This window comes from Giraffa tippelskirchi, chromosome 6 (assembly GCF_054371585.1).
Source record: "Giraffa tippelskirchi isolate mGirTip1 chromosome 6, T2T-mGirTip1v1.2.pri, whole genome shotgun sequence".
Lineage (NCBI taxonomy): Eukaryota > Metazoa > Chordata > Mammalia > Artiodactyla > Giraffidae > Giraffa > Giraffa tippelskirchi.
Window position 1 is genome coordinate 61,136,844 of NC_137280.1, and position 13,182 is coordinate 61,150,025.

General features: G+C 42.1%; 1 protein-coding gene across 3 annotated transcripts in view; it reads right to left on the minus strand.

Annotated features, from left to right (window-relative positions):
- Nucleotides 1-11,546, minus strand: part of ANXA13 (annexin A13) — a 55,305-nt gene extending 43,759 nt beyond the window's left edge. Inside the window, exons 1-2 of one of the 3 annotated variants that reach the window (XM_081498945.1) lie at nucleotides 11,477-11,546; nucleotides 10,051-10,173 (exon numbers count right to left, since the gene is read on the minus strand). In XM_081498945.1, the coding sequence (XP_081355071.1) occupies nucleotides 10,051-10,173; nucleotides 11,477-11,527 (174 nt within the window). In that variant the 5' untranslated portion in view covers nucleotides 11,528-11,546. Of the gene's footprint in view, nucleotides 1-562; nucleotides 624-1,452; nucleotides 1,546-10,049; nucleotides 10,174-11,476 lie in introns of those variants that run through there. The other 2 variants (XM_081498947.1, XM_081498944.1) reach the window with 2 other exon arrangements.
- Nucleotides 11,547-13,182: the final 1,636 nt, after the last annotated feature.

Here is a 13,182-nt window from a genome sequence, read left to right on the forward strand (position 1 = left end):
TGCAGTGCATAGCCATTCCCCTCTCTGAGGGATATTCCCAACCCAGGGATTGAACCCAGGTCTCCTGCATTGCAGGCAGATTCTTTATCATCTTTACCATCTGAGCCACTAGGGAAGCCATCACTCTGAATGAGTACAAATATTTGCAGACTGGTCAAGTAAGGCTGAAAATAGAAAAAGCATCCCCTGGGATCAGATCTCAAAATGATATATTTACACAGGCTGTGTGTTCTGAAAAGTAAGTGAAACTTTTTAGATTTAAAAAGTGATCTTTCTCTTAAATTTGGGGTTTCTATAAATGTAAATTTTATAGATTGGCATTTTAAGAACACCATTTAATGAAGATTGGCATTGTTAGGTCATTTTCCAGAAAGACAAAATTTCTTAGGCTATGCTCTTTGAGTTATACATCTCAATGTAGTATTTACCATCAAAGGTGACTATGAGGTTGAGACTTGACCTTAGGGAGATGTGAACTCAAGACTCATCAAGGTGGTGGGTGCCATTGTTTCCAAAGGTACTAGCAATACACTCAGAAATGCAAACAACGTGAGAAGCCTACCACGCCCTGTCTCTGGTCTTGAAAGTCTTGCTTTTCAGGAGTTTTAAATCCAAATCCACTTCTATGCTTGTCAGAGCAAAAAGTTAAACTATTATTAATAAATATAAAAAATACATTGCAGTGTACTCTATTGGGTATATTTAAGTACAGTTTCCATCTTACAAGAATGTTCGGTAATTTCACCATGCAGCTACTCCTCCATTTTAACTAGGACTGGCCAGGGTCACACTGACCAGTAGCAAAGCTGATTCCTCCGTTCAGGAGGAGATTGATTGGGGCAGCCCTTTGAGGGGGCTCCACCCAGAGGAGAGGTGAGCAAACTGACTCCTGATTATTTCAGACAGTGCCTTTCCAGATGAGCAGTGTTCATGTAGGCATGAAAACCAGTAACATGGCAGTCTTGTTCCTGGGTATTTCTGCAGGGAAGTTCTTTGCATTCTGGCTATCAGAACTTAATGAATGAGCTAATGACCTTCAGAGTGGGGGAAACCACTGCCTCTCTACTGCCGATGTCATCAACAAGAGGACAAGGGTCAAGGTTCAAGATGAGTTGGCTTTTGCCCTGTGATAAGAGGGGCAATCAGTGGGAGAGAAAGCCTGGGCCAGAGGGGCAGGAAGGCATGATTGCTGGTGGAAGCTCAGCCAGATAAGGACATTATGAGGACTTCTACTGCCCAGTAGCCTTGCTTTCCCATTTAAGGTCTGTGTCTCATGAAGTGGTTCTCAACCGACAAGAAGCGATTTTGCCTCTCTAGGGACATTGGGCAATGTCTAGAGAATTTTTGGTTGTCACAAATAGGGGAGTGTTGGTGATATCTAGTCACACAGGCCAAGGGACTATACTAAACATCCTACAGGGCACACAACAACCCCCTACAGCAAAGAATTACCTGGTTCCAGGTGTCAGTAGTGCTAAGATCTGATCTCTGAAGGGTCTACGGCCCTGATCGCATGGCTGTGACAGGTCTGTCAACATGTTACCTGAAGGTGTTGGGAAGGCCGAGCTTCTGGTGCTAAATGACACCTAGGTAACAAGGTCCCCAGTCACAAAGAGGGCATTGCTGTGGTTACTTAAAAGAGGGGATTAGAAGTGGATCATGGTGTCTTTCTCTCTTTGATTTTCTTTCAAAGGAACCCAGATGACACATCTGAAAGATGAGTACTGGGATAAGGTAAGTAGGAGGAAGAGTGCAAGTTAAAGTTGGTCCCAAGAGAGAAGCCTATTATCCCCACCTGCTTCTTTGTCTGAATCACAGCCTCAGCTGACAGCCCCAGTTGGCAGCTCCTTTGGGAGGACCTTTAGTACTGTGTTGGGCTGGACTACTCCAAGTTTCTACTAGAGGCAGAACAGAATTAGTGTCTCAAAACTAGATTTTGTGTCCTGGGGGAAATGTCTGCTTTGAGGTTGTCCACAGATTGTTTGGGGATTTAGAGGCCTCTAAAGAGTGTTAAACCTTCAGACAGCCGATGACTGCTGTATTGCCTTAACAAAAGTGCACTTGGAGGATAAGGTGGTGATGGGGAGATGATGGCTATTTCTCAACTATGAAAGGAGCCATGCCTTCAAGAATGATGAAAAATGAAGCACTTTTCTCATTAGAAAAGAATTGTCCAAAGGCAATTCTTCTATTGCCAAAGGCTGTTTTTTTTTTTTTTTCTTCTTCCAATTCAATGAGCATACAAACTTGGGATTCATTGCTTACAGGAAAAAAGGAAGCGAGTGTGCTCTGGGATCCTCCAGAGCCAATGATAAGTGGGCAGATGGAATTGAAAATTGAAAATATTAGGGGCTGAGCTGAGCCATTGCAGCATTGAATAGTGCTGTGTATTAGGGCATAACCAACATTTTGTGAACAAGTTCAGATTTGCTGAAAAGGAAACAAGGTGAAAGAGGGAAATTTGCTTTAAGCAGATTTTTGACTCCTCTAGAATCAAAACAATGAATGCTATTCTTTCCCCTGGTAAGAGAGTTGAAATATCATTGGATCCAAACTTCTTAATTATTTTTCTAAAATTCTTTTCATCATTTTTGTCTTCCTTTTCATTCCCACCACAATCCAAACCCACATCACCAGAAAGGTGATTTATTCTACTGCCTTCCCATCTGACCTTCAAATCTTCATCCTCTTTTTATTTCATATTTGTAGTCGTAGTAATATTAATAAAAAACTATAGTTGGGAGTGGGAGGGAGGCTCTAGAGGGAGGGGATATATGTATACATATAACTGATTCCCTTTGTTGTACAGCAGAAATAACATTGTAAAGCAACACAACATTGTAAAGCAAGTATACTCCAATAAAAAATAATATAACTATGACTCTACATTTAAAAATAAAAAACCAGTGGTTATAAGAAAGCAACGCTGATAAAGCAATGCCACCCATCCCTAAGGATAGGTAAGGCCAATCTTGGCTACAGTGGTAGTCCGGGAAGTAGGTACGTACCCAAGCCAATCAGAATTGTCCTTGGCATTGTATGTATGGACGCTTAGAGAAAGCTCTTTTCCTTAGGGTAGTTAATCTGGAGCTGTGTGAAGCTGTGGAATTCTCTGTGGTGCCTGAATTGTCTGTGGCCAGGTCTCCCTCTCATCAACTCCTTTTGCCTTCCCCACTATTCAAAAGGCAAGGTTCCTTTTCAATAGGAGAGAATGAGGCCAAGACACAGAAAGAAGAAGAGAGTGTGTGAGAGAGAAAGAGAGGGAAAGAACGCTTACTGACAAGACGATTTCCCCAGCGCTCGGGATAAATCATGATCCATCACTGTGCTCTTCGTCTTTGTCGGTCATTGGTCTTGGAGTGGGCTTTTGACCAATTCCGGCCAATGTGACACAAAGGGATGTCTGCCTGGGGTTTCCCAGAAGATTATCCTCACTGATAGGGGACTGTTTACAGGAAGAGAAACCCACTTTTTCTCTATCCCTTTCCTTCTTACTTGTGACCCTATCCTGTGAGATTGTGAACCTGAACACACACGTGGCCATTCTCTTGCCTCCATGAGTGGAGATGTTGCCAGTACCTCGAGGGTGGCAGAATGGATAGGCAGAGGTACCCTGAGTTCCTAATGATGGGACTGCACTGCTGAACCAGCCCTGGGGTTCCCTGCATTCAGACTTCCTGTTAGAGTTAATAATTTAAGGTCTTTGTTATTTAAGCCACTGTTAGTCCAGTAGTTTGTGAACAAATACGTATTCACTTAAAAATAAAACGAAACCCCCCCAGAGTTTATACTTACAAACCACCTCGACTCCAGACTTCTCTCTTGAGTTTCAGATCCAGCTATGTTAGGTATAATATCCAGATATTTCAAACCCAACAGATCCACAAACCAAATTCATCCTTGCACCTTGCAGACTTGTCCTCACTCCCAGGGTGTGCCACCATCACCCACTCGCATTCACAGCCAGGTACCTGGGGGGCCCCGTGGAGTCTTTCTTATCCCCCACCTCCCATATCTTGTCAGTCAGCAAGTTATGTCCATTTGACCCTCCCATCTGTCCTTTTCTCTCCAATCCCATTGTCACTGTTTCAGTTCAGGGCAGGAGTTCATCCTCTTTCTCCAGGGCCACTGCCTTTCAAGGACTTTACTTGCCTTTGGTCATGTTTCTCTCCAAACCTTTCTCCACCAGCTTCCAGCATGGTCCATTCATAATGCCCACCTTGTCATCCCTTTGTCTGAGATCGACTGGGGCTTCTCTGTTGCCTAAGATAGTAGTTCTTCAGGTGTGGTGCCTAGACAGAAGCGTCAGCATCACCAGGGAGCTTGTCAGAAATGCAGATTCTCAGGCCCCACTCAAGAGCGTTTACTGAATCAGACTCTCTGTGGATGGGGCCCAGCTCTCTGTTTAAATAAGCCTTCCAAAGAAATCTGCTATGCAAAGTTTGAAAATCACTACTAGCTTAAGGCAATGAAACCCAATTTCCTTGGAGTAGTGGGTTGACTAGTGCCCCTGAATTCATGTCTACTCAGAATCTCAAAATGTGACCATATTTGGAAATTGAACCTTTGCAGATATAATTAGTTAAGGAGTTTTAGATGAGGTCAGACTGAGGGAGGGTCCTAAATCCAGTGATTGGTATCCTCATAAGAAGAGGAGACTTGGGTTCGATCCCTGATCCAGGAAGATCCCACATGCCACAGAACAGCTAAGCCCATGCACCACAGCTACTGAGCCTGTGCTCCAAAGCCCAGGAGCCACAGTGACTGAAGCCCACATGCCTCAGCTCCTGAAGCCTGTGCGCTAGAGCCTGTGCTCCACAACAAGAGAAGCCACTGCAATGAGAAGCCCATGCCCTGCAACTAGAGAGTAGCCCCTACTCTCTGCAAGTAGAGAAAACCCAAGCAGCAACAAAGACTCAGCACAAAAATAAATAAATAAATAACTATAGTGGAAAAAAGAAAGAAAATGTAGTGAATTGAATTCATTCACATTTGCTGTGTGCCAGGTATTGTGTCGGTACTGGGGATGCTAAGACGAACAAGACACAGTCCAACCCCCAGGGCAGTTGAAGCCATCAGTCCAGTTCTGTCCAGTGATGTATAAATAGTTCCAGAATCACCTGGGAGAGAAGTGATGGCATTATACACAGAATATTATGGAAGCACTATAGAAAAGCATCTATTCCAATGTGGGGATGAGGAGAGAAGGAGAAAGCTCAGGGATGGGGTAAAGACATAGTGAAGTGATAATCCTGTTCTGTAGTTGTAGAAATCCCAGTTGGTTAGCTTCTAGTTAGTGTAATAGGAGCCCAAGACATAGTGTGAAGAATTCCTACCCAAACCCTAATTCATGTTTACCTCTTATTAGATATATTAATGGAGAAGGCAATGGCAACCCACTCCAGTACTCTTGTCTGGAAAATCCCATGGACGGAGGAGGCTGGTAGGCTGCAGTCCATGCGGTCACTAAGAGTTGGACATGACTGAGCGAATTCCCTTTCACTTTTCACTTTCATGCATTGGAGAAGGAAATGGCAACCCACTCCAGTGTTCTTGCCTGGAGAATCCCAGGGTTGGGGGAGCCTGGTGGGCTGCCGTCTATGGGGTCGCACAGAGTCAGACACGACTGCAGCGACTTAGCAGCAGCAGATATATTATACAACCTCGGACAAATAACCTAACCTCTCTTTGCTTCACTTTCCACAATTTTAAAAGAGGACTAATAATAATAGTACCTTACTATTAGAGTTGCTGTGAGGACTGACACTTGTATATATGGAGTGTTTTGCAAAGGGCTCAAATTTCGTGGACCACTGTGCTCAAAGCTATTCACTGTCTAGCAAGAACTTAAAAAATGTCTGTTGTCATTATCATCATCATCATCATTTTAAAAGGCCCTTTTAAACCTCCAGTGATGCCCATTATTGCTGAGCGTTGGGGTCAAGTTGCTGTGCTGTAGAGCAGAGATGCTTGGCTGTGTTGGGATGTGCTCAAATCCATCCTCTACTCCAAGTGCCCCAGGCTCCTATACCTTCAGAGTTCCTGGGTCAAGTTGGTCCTGGGTCAAGTTTTCAGTTTCATGTTCTCCTTCTATCAGTGTATTTGCCCTTCCCAGTCTTTATCCTGCACCTCTTTTAAATGACTGCTTTTAATCTATTATAGCCAAGAAACCTCCAAAGCCAAGATCGTGTAATTTTGCCTAAAACGTAGCTAGACTTTACGTGGGAGAGTTGTCATTAAATAAAGCATGCTTTAGTGCATGTCATGTTTTGATGGCAGAGGTCATTTTTGTTTCCTCTTCTGGATGGCGATGATCTAAAGGACTAACTTTCCAGGATAAAAGTTTTCCTGACAGGAGAGATATTCCTGCATAGTCTAGGCTGGTTTCTATTTGGGGGTCACTGTGATTCTTTGAGTTTGGGGATCACATTGAAAAGCACTCTTGGTTGAAGCCATACTTACTTTTGTCTCAAATTCCCTATCACATTTCAGCTGTCTTTAGAGCCACGCTTCTTTTCTCAGGAATCTTGACCTAGGCCCCACCTGTCATGTATCTCTTGGGTATTCACAGTCCACCACGTAGTCTCCATTTCAGACAATATTTGTGTTGGCTAAATATTAGCACAAGCGAGTCATAAACGTGGCATCTTGACAAACACCCTGGGGATCACTGAGCAGATGTTCTGACATTTACGAGTTGGTTTTCATTTCCAGGCACTCACAATGACACTTCGTTCATCAGCAGTGTGCTGAGCTGATCTCGCCAGGATTGCGTGGTGTGCGGTTCACCATTTCCCAAACTCTGTGCTCATCAGCATTGCCCGGGGAGCATTTAGAAATCCCAACACCCAGGCCAACTACCAGACCAATTAATTCAGACTATCTGGGGGTGGGACTCAGGCCTCACTGGTTTTTAGAACCCCCAGGTGACTCCAACATCCAGGCAAGTTGAAGAACTTGTTCCCTGGTCTGGTACTTCTCAACTTCAACGTGTATGGGAAACACTTGGGGATCTTGTTGAAGTGCAGATTCTGATTAGGTAGGTCTGGGTGGGCCTGAGATTCTGGATTTTTTTTTCTTTGTCTGTTTCTGGTCTTAGTTGTGGCACTTGGGCCCTGGAGTGCAAGGGCTTCAGGAGTTGCTGCAGGCGGGCTCTCTATTTGTGATGTGAGGGCTTAGTTGTTCCTCAACATGTGAGATCTTAGTTTCTCGATCAGGGATAGAGCTCGTGTCCTCCACATTGCCACTTGGATTCTTAACCACTGGACTACCAGGAAAGTCCCAGATTCTGTATTTCTAAAAGCACTCAGGCCATGTGGACGTTGCTACTAGCCCAGGGTCCATGCTATGAGTAGAAAGTCAGTAGTACTTTTTTAGCACCTGTTCATTATTCTGGAAAAAATTTTCAGAAATCAATAGTCCTCTTGAGTTTGTGATGATTTCCACATTTATCCATGGCATCCCTAGATCTTGCTCCCTGTCTATGACTCTGCCTCCTGCAGCCATACTCTTGTGACTAAGTCATCTCACTCTTTTTCACAATATTCTGTTTTCCTCCAAATGGTTATTCTCTTGAAAATAACTCACACAGTGGAAGAGTCATCTGGCTGAACCTAGGCTTTGTTCATGAGGATCTATTTTTCTGTCTGCACAAAGCTCATTGAGCAGAGACATGGCCTCTAGGCTAAGCAGACTCTGAACACTGTGTGTTTCAGCAATTGATGATAATATACCAGTGTCAGTTCTTACTGCTCCAAATAGGTTAGGTAGAAACACTATGTCTAGAATTCAGAAAAATCAGTGATGATGGCAAAAGGACTGGAAAAAAACACAAAGGAAAAAGTAATTTTCAGTTTTCAGAACTGACTAGGATTCCATATCAGAGTACCTTGGAAAATATGATTTCCAACTTTCAAATGGCTTTAGACCAATATTTGTCAAGCAGTTATCTGTGGACATATTTTTAGTGATTCAGCTTTCCTAGTAGGCTTTTTGAACTATGGTTTTGGAGAAGACTCTTGAAAGTCCCTTGGACTGCAAGGAGATCCAACCAGTCTATCCTAAAGGAAATCAGTCCTGAATATTCATTGGAAGGACTGATGTTGAAGCTGAAGCTCCAATACTTTGGCCACCTGAAGCGAAGAACTGACTCATTGGAAAAGACCCTGATGCTGGGAAAGATTGAAGGCAGGAGGAGAAGGGGACGACAGAGGATGAGACGGTTGGATGGCATCACCAACTCAATGGACATAAGTTTGAGTAAGCTCCTGGAGTTGGTGATGGACAGGGAAGCCTGGCTTGTGGCAGTCCACAGGGTTGCAAAGAGTCGGACACAACTGAGCGACTGAACTGAACTGAACTGAGTAGGCTTTTTATATAGTGTCTTTAGTGCTGACAATGAGACTTCCCAGGTGGCGCTAGTGGGTAAAGAACCCTCTTACCAATGCAGGATACGTAAGAGACATGGGCTTGATCCCTAAAATGGGAAGATCCCCTGGAGTAGGAAATGGCAACCCACTCTGGTATTCTTGTCTGGAGAATCCCATGGACAGAGAAGCCTGGAGGGCTACAGTCCATAGAGTCTCTAAGAGTTGGACATGCTTGAAGCAACTTAGCACACAGGCAGTGCTGATAATAACTAATATATAAAAACTGATGCTGAAGCTGAAACTCCAATACTTTGGCCACCTGATGCGAAGAACCAACTCATTGGAAAAGATCCTAATGCTGGGAAAGATTGAAGGCGGGAGGAGAAGGGGACAACAAAGAAAGAGATGGTTGGATGGCATCACCATGCTATGGACATGAGTTTGAGTAGGCTCTGGGAGTTGGTGATGGACAGGGAAGCCTGGCATGCTGCAGTCCATGGGGTTGCAAAGAGTTGGTCTGACACGACTGAGTGAGCTGAACTGAACGGAAAAACTAGTATGAAGCATGCTGGCTCATCAGGTTGAGCAGGCGCTAGCACATGATTTCAGTGCCTGTGTTTGTGTTTCTATTTATAAAGCATGCCAAATAACATTCTTTAATTGTTACAAGCTCATGATAAAAGAACAAAGAACAGAAGGAGGTTTAATGTAAAAAGCCTTCATTTTAGCCAAGAGAATGCCCATTTGTCTTACAGGGAGTCTTATAAACAAAAGTTTCTCAGTAGTTAGGATAGAGAAACGTGATGGGAGAACTAAGAAGTCACACACCACATCATATTTCAGAGATGCTGTAACTCAGAAAAACCACATAATAGCTATCCGTGCCATTTTTGCATTGAGTCCAGCATTTAACCTCAGCACAATAACATTATCTATTACACTAAATCAACAACATACTTTTGCACATCATGGACTTGTATTTTGCTAACATTTAGTTTGCAAATGTGTTTTGGTTGAGTGTTTGTGTGTATGTGCTCGGTCACTCAGTCGTGTCGACTCTTTGCAACCCCATGGACTGTAGCCCACAAGTCTCCCCTGTCCATGAAATTTTCCAGGTAAGAATACTGGAGTGGATTGTCACTTCCTTCTCCAGGTGATCCTCTTGACCCAGAGATTGAACCTGAGTCTCTTATGCCTCCTGCATTGGAAGGCGGATTCTTTACCACTAAGCCACCACCAGGAAGTATAGTTGCTTTAAAACCATAAGCATCTTAGTTTTAAGTTTGTCATTTTCTAATGCAGTCATTTGTCCTTGAAAAGATTTTGCATTTACTTATCTAGAAACACAATCTTAGAACATATTATTCTTTACACATGCTTAATTCCACTAATATTTTCTACGGTGTCACAGGAGCATAGTGTAGGATCACATTCCCTGTTCCTGGGCACCATTAAGGGACACTGTTGGGAAGGGAAGCTCAGTTCCTAGATTAAATTTTCACCTTAGCTGCAAATATGGTAACAAACATTTTCCAGGGAAAAATGTTCCTGCTTGGAAGCAATGCCTCATGGGAAACTTTTCAGATTGGAGGGTTCAGCATGACAAGTCACTGATGAGTAGTATGAGGACCATGAGAAAGCCTGGTCATACCTATGATTTGGAGGGAAAATAAATGCTTACAGGCTGATGGGACTCTGGCTGTCCACTCCCTGATGGGTGGCTGAGAGGCTGCAGGTCTGCCGAGGGTAGGGCCTGCCCTTTGGGCAACTGTTGACTGCCTTCTGACAGGGAGTAAGATTGGCTCTGAGGATTCAAAAAAGAAATACATAAAATGCTAGACCATTCACACAAGCCACGGCCCCACGGGGTTGACTTTCAAGGGATGAAAATATCCTCTGAAGCAGCTAAGGCAGGGGCCATTGATTTTTCCTGAGGTCCCCTGCACAGATCAGAAGTATCTTATTTTATTTATTAAAAAAATCTTAAAAAAATTTTTTTCTTTTGGCCACACCACACAGTTTATGGGGATCTTAGTTCCCCGACCAGGGATCAAACCCATGCCACCTGCATTGGAAGCTTAGAGTCCTAACCACTGGCCCACCAGAGAGTTCCCAAGATCAGGAGTATTTTAAAAGTAGGTTTCAGTTTCTCTGAAAGACAAACTAAATGGAAGCCTCATAACCTTGGCTAGTATGATAATGGTATTTACAGATGATTTTAAAAATAATGCCTCTCTGAAGACAATGCTTGTAGGTTTGCAACCATCTGAGTGTAAGTCTGATGCAAAGCAAAAGAGAAATATCTTATAAATAAAGTTTTACTTTACAGAAAATTTTGGATTTTTGTTCTCTTCATTCCTAGTGTACATACAATAAATCCTTCTTCCTGTGGGAAGTTACAGTAGGTGCAGCAAAACCTTACTAAAATTCTTATTGCCATAGCTTTGGGTATACCTTTTTCACTGTAAAAAAAAAAATCAAGATGTAAACCTGAACTGCCTTGTGCCTAGTTGGTTCCAAATGGTAGTACTTTCATCAATTTTTAGCCATTTATAATTTGTGGACATGCTATTCACATGAGCCTAGACATTCAGAAGAAAAGTAACGTATTAAATCTATTCTGTGAATATTTACAAATACCTGGTTGTTTGGTACTGGGATATTTTCACCTTTCAATCCAAGTTACACAGGCTTGTGAGAATCCTTATAGCTTTATCTACTGATATTTGCAACATGAACCTGTATTCCCAAAACATTGATGGCGACATCTATGAAGATTTGTGTAGCTTTGCTACAAACTAACAGCTTTAATCACACATTCCTTAAATACCATTTTAACCACTTGCTCTCTTCAAGGCATTGTTTTCCACCTTGTTCCAAATACTTCTCTTTCACCCCTCCTAAAATATTTCTGACTAATGGAAAAAAAGAAAAAAACATTCCAAATGCATTTTCAAAGCATAGTTTGCTGTTGTGAAAACCAACAATTAGGAGCGATCACAATGATAAAGTATTAAAGTATCAATCATGATTTCATAATTTAAATTTCTCCACATGTTAACCAAAATTAGAACTTGGTTTGAGTCCCGAAAGCAATAAATACTTACATGACGATTGCCCATTTTCGTTTCTTCAGAGACAGTTGTTCTGTATTTCATGAAGAGATCAGTTCTCCTAAAGGCCAAGTTTATAATGGTTTTCCCAGGGCATAATATCTCTTGAGTTTAATAAGTAACCATTGGCATTGCATTTGAATACATTGCTGGGGATGGGTAGGGAGTGACTCCAGCAACAACTGATCTTAACCTGCCCATGCTGCCTTGGTTGGCCATCTTTTTAAAAGTAAAATATTTTTTTAAAATAAATTGAGTGTAGGCTTTTAAAGTTGATCTTATTCACAACTAAAGGGCTAAACCTGTCTCACTCATGAATTATTGAAAGCATTATTCTCTTTTATTTTAGGTGTTCATTTAAAATTTGATACTTTGGAGTGATAAAGCATTAACCAAACAAGACTGAAAAATCTTTTTATTTTACTAACATCACCATTATTGTTACAGAGGATCTTTTTGAAGGCTGCATTGAGTTATGTCACCATCATTTTTTATAACCTAACTAGCTTCTAAATTTAAAAATAATATGTGCAGATGGTACATTTTCCCCCTAATAATATGTAAAGGCACCATGAAAAGTAAGCCTACTGACCACTCAGTCCCTCCCTTCTAAGATTTGAGTCCTTACAGAAATGGTATGCATACACAGCCATGTTTATCTGTCTGTCTATCATCTGGCTTCTTTTTCTCAAAAAATGGGTTTGTGCATTGCCTTTGTTCCATGCCTTGTGGGCTTCATTTAGTAAATAGATACAAGACATTGGCACATTTCTTTTTTGGTGGCCACATGTTAGTCTACTCTGGGTATGAACCAAACCTTATTTAATCAGTCCACTATTCAAGGTCGTTTAGATTATTTTGGTCTTTTGCATGACTGTTTTCATTTATGCATATTTGCATATGTGTGCTTGTTTATCTGTAGAATAAAATCTTAGAATGCAATTGTTGGCTAAAGAGTTCTGTTCAGTTCAGTTCAGTTGCTTAGTCGTGTCCAACTCTTTGCAACCCCATGGACCGCAGCCCGCCAGGCTTCCCTGTCCATCACTAACTTTCTGAGCTTGCTCAAACTCATGCCCATTGAGTCAGTGATGCCATCCAACCATCTCATCCTCTGCTGTCCCCTTCTCCTCCCGCCTTCAATCTTTCCCAGCATCAGGGTCTTTTCCAACGAGTTAGTTCTTCGCATCAGGTGGCCAAAGTATTGGAGCTTCAGCTTCAGCTTCAGCATCAGTCCTTCCAATGAATATTCAGGACTGATTTCCTTTAGGATGGACTGGTTTAATCTCCTCACAGTCCGAGGGACTCTCATGAGTTTTCTCCAACACCACAGTTCAAAAGCATCAATTCTTCGGCACTCAGCTTTCTTTATAGTCCAACTCTCACATCCACGTGCTTTAAAATTCTGAGAGATGCTGCCAAGTTGTCCTACACACAGACATAAAAATGCTGAATGACTTTCAAAGACCTGACTTTCAACACAATGTGTATACCCTTCTACAGTTATATGCCAGTGCTTCTTTCTCCATATATTGACCAGCACTAAAGATTATCAAACTTCTTCATTTCTGCCAATTTCAAAGATAAAAAATGGCTATCTCATGATTAATTTACATTCCTTTCCTTTGATATTCTTAAAATAATATATCCTGGTCCTTAAAAGCCATTTGTATGAATTTTACAGTGTTCTGCTTGTTTATGTC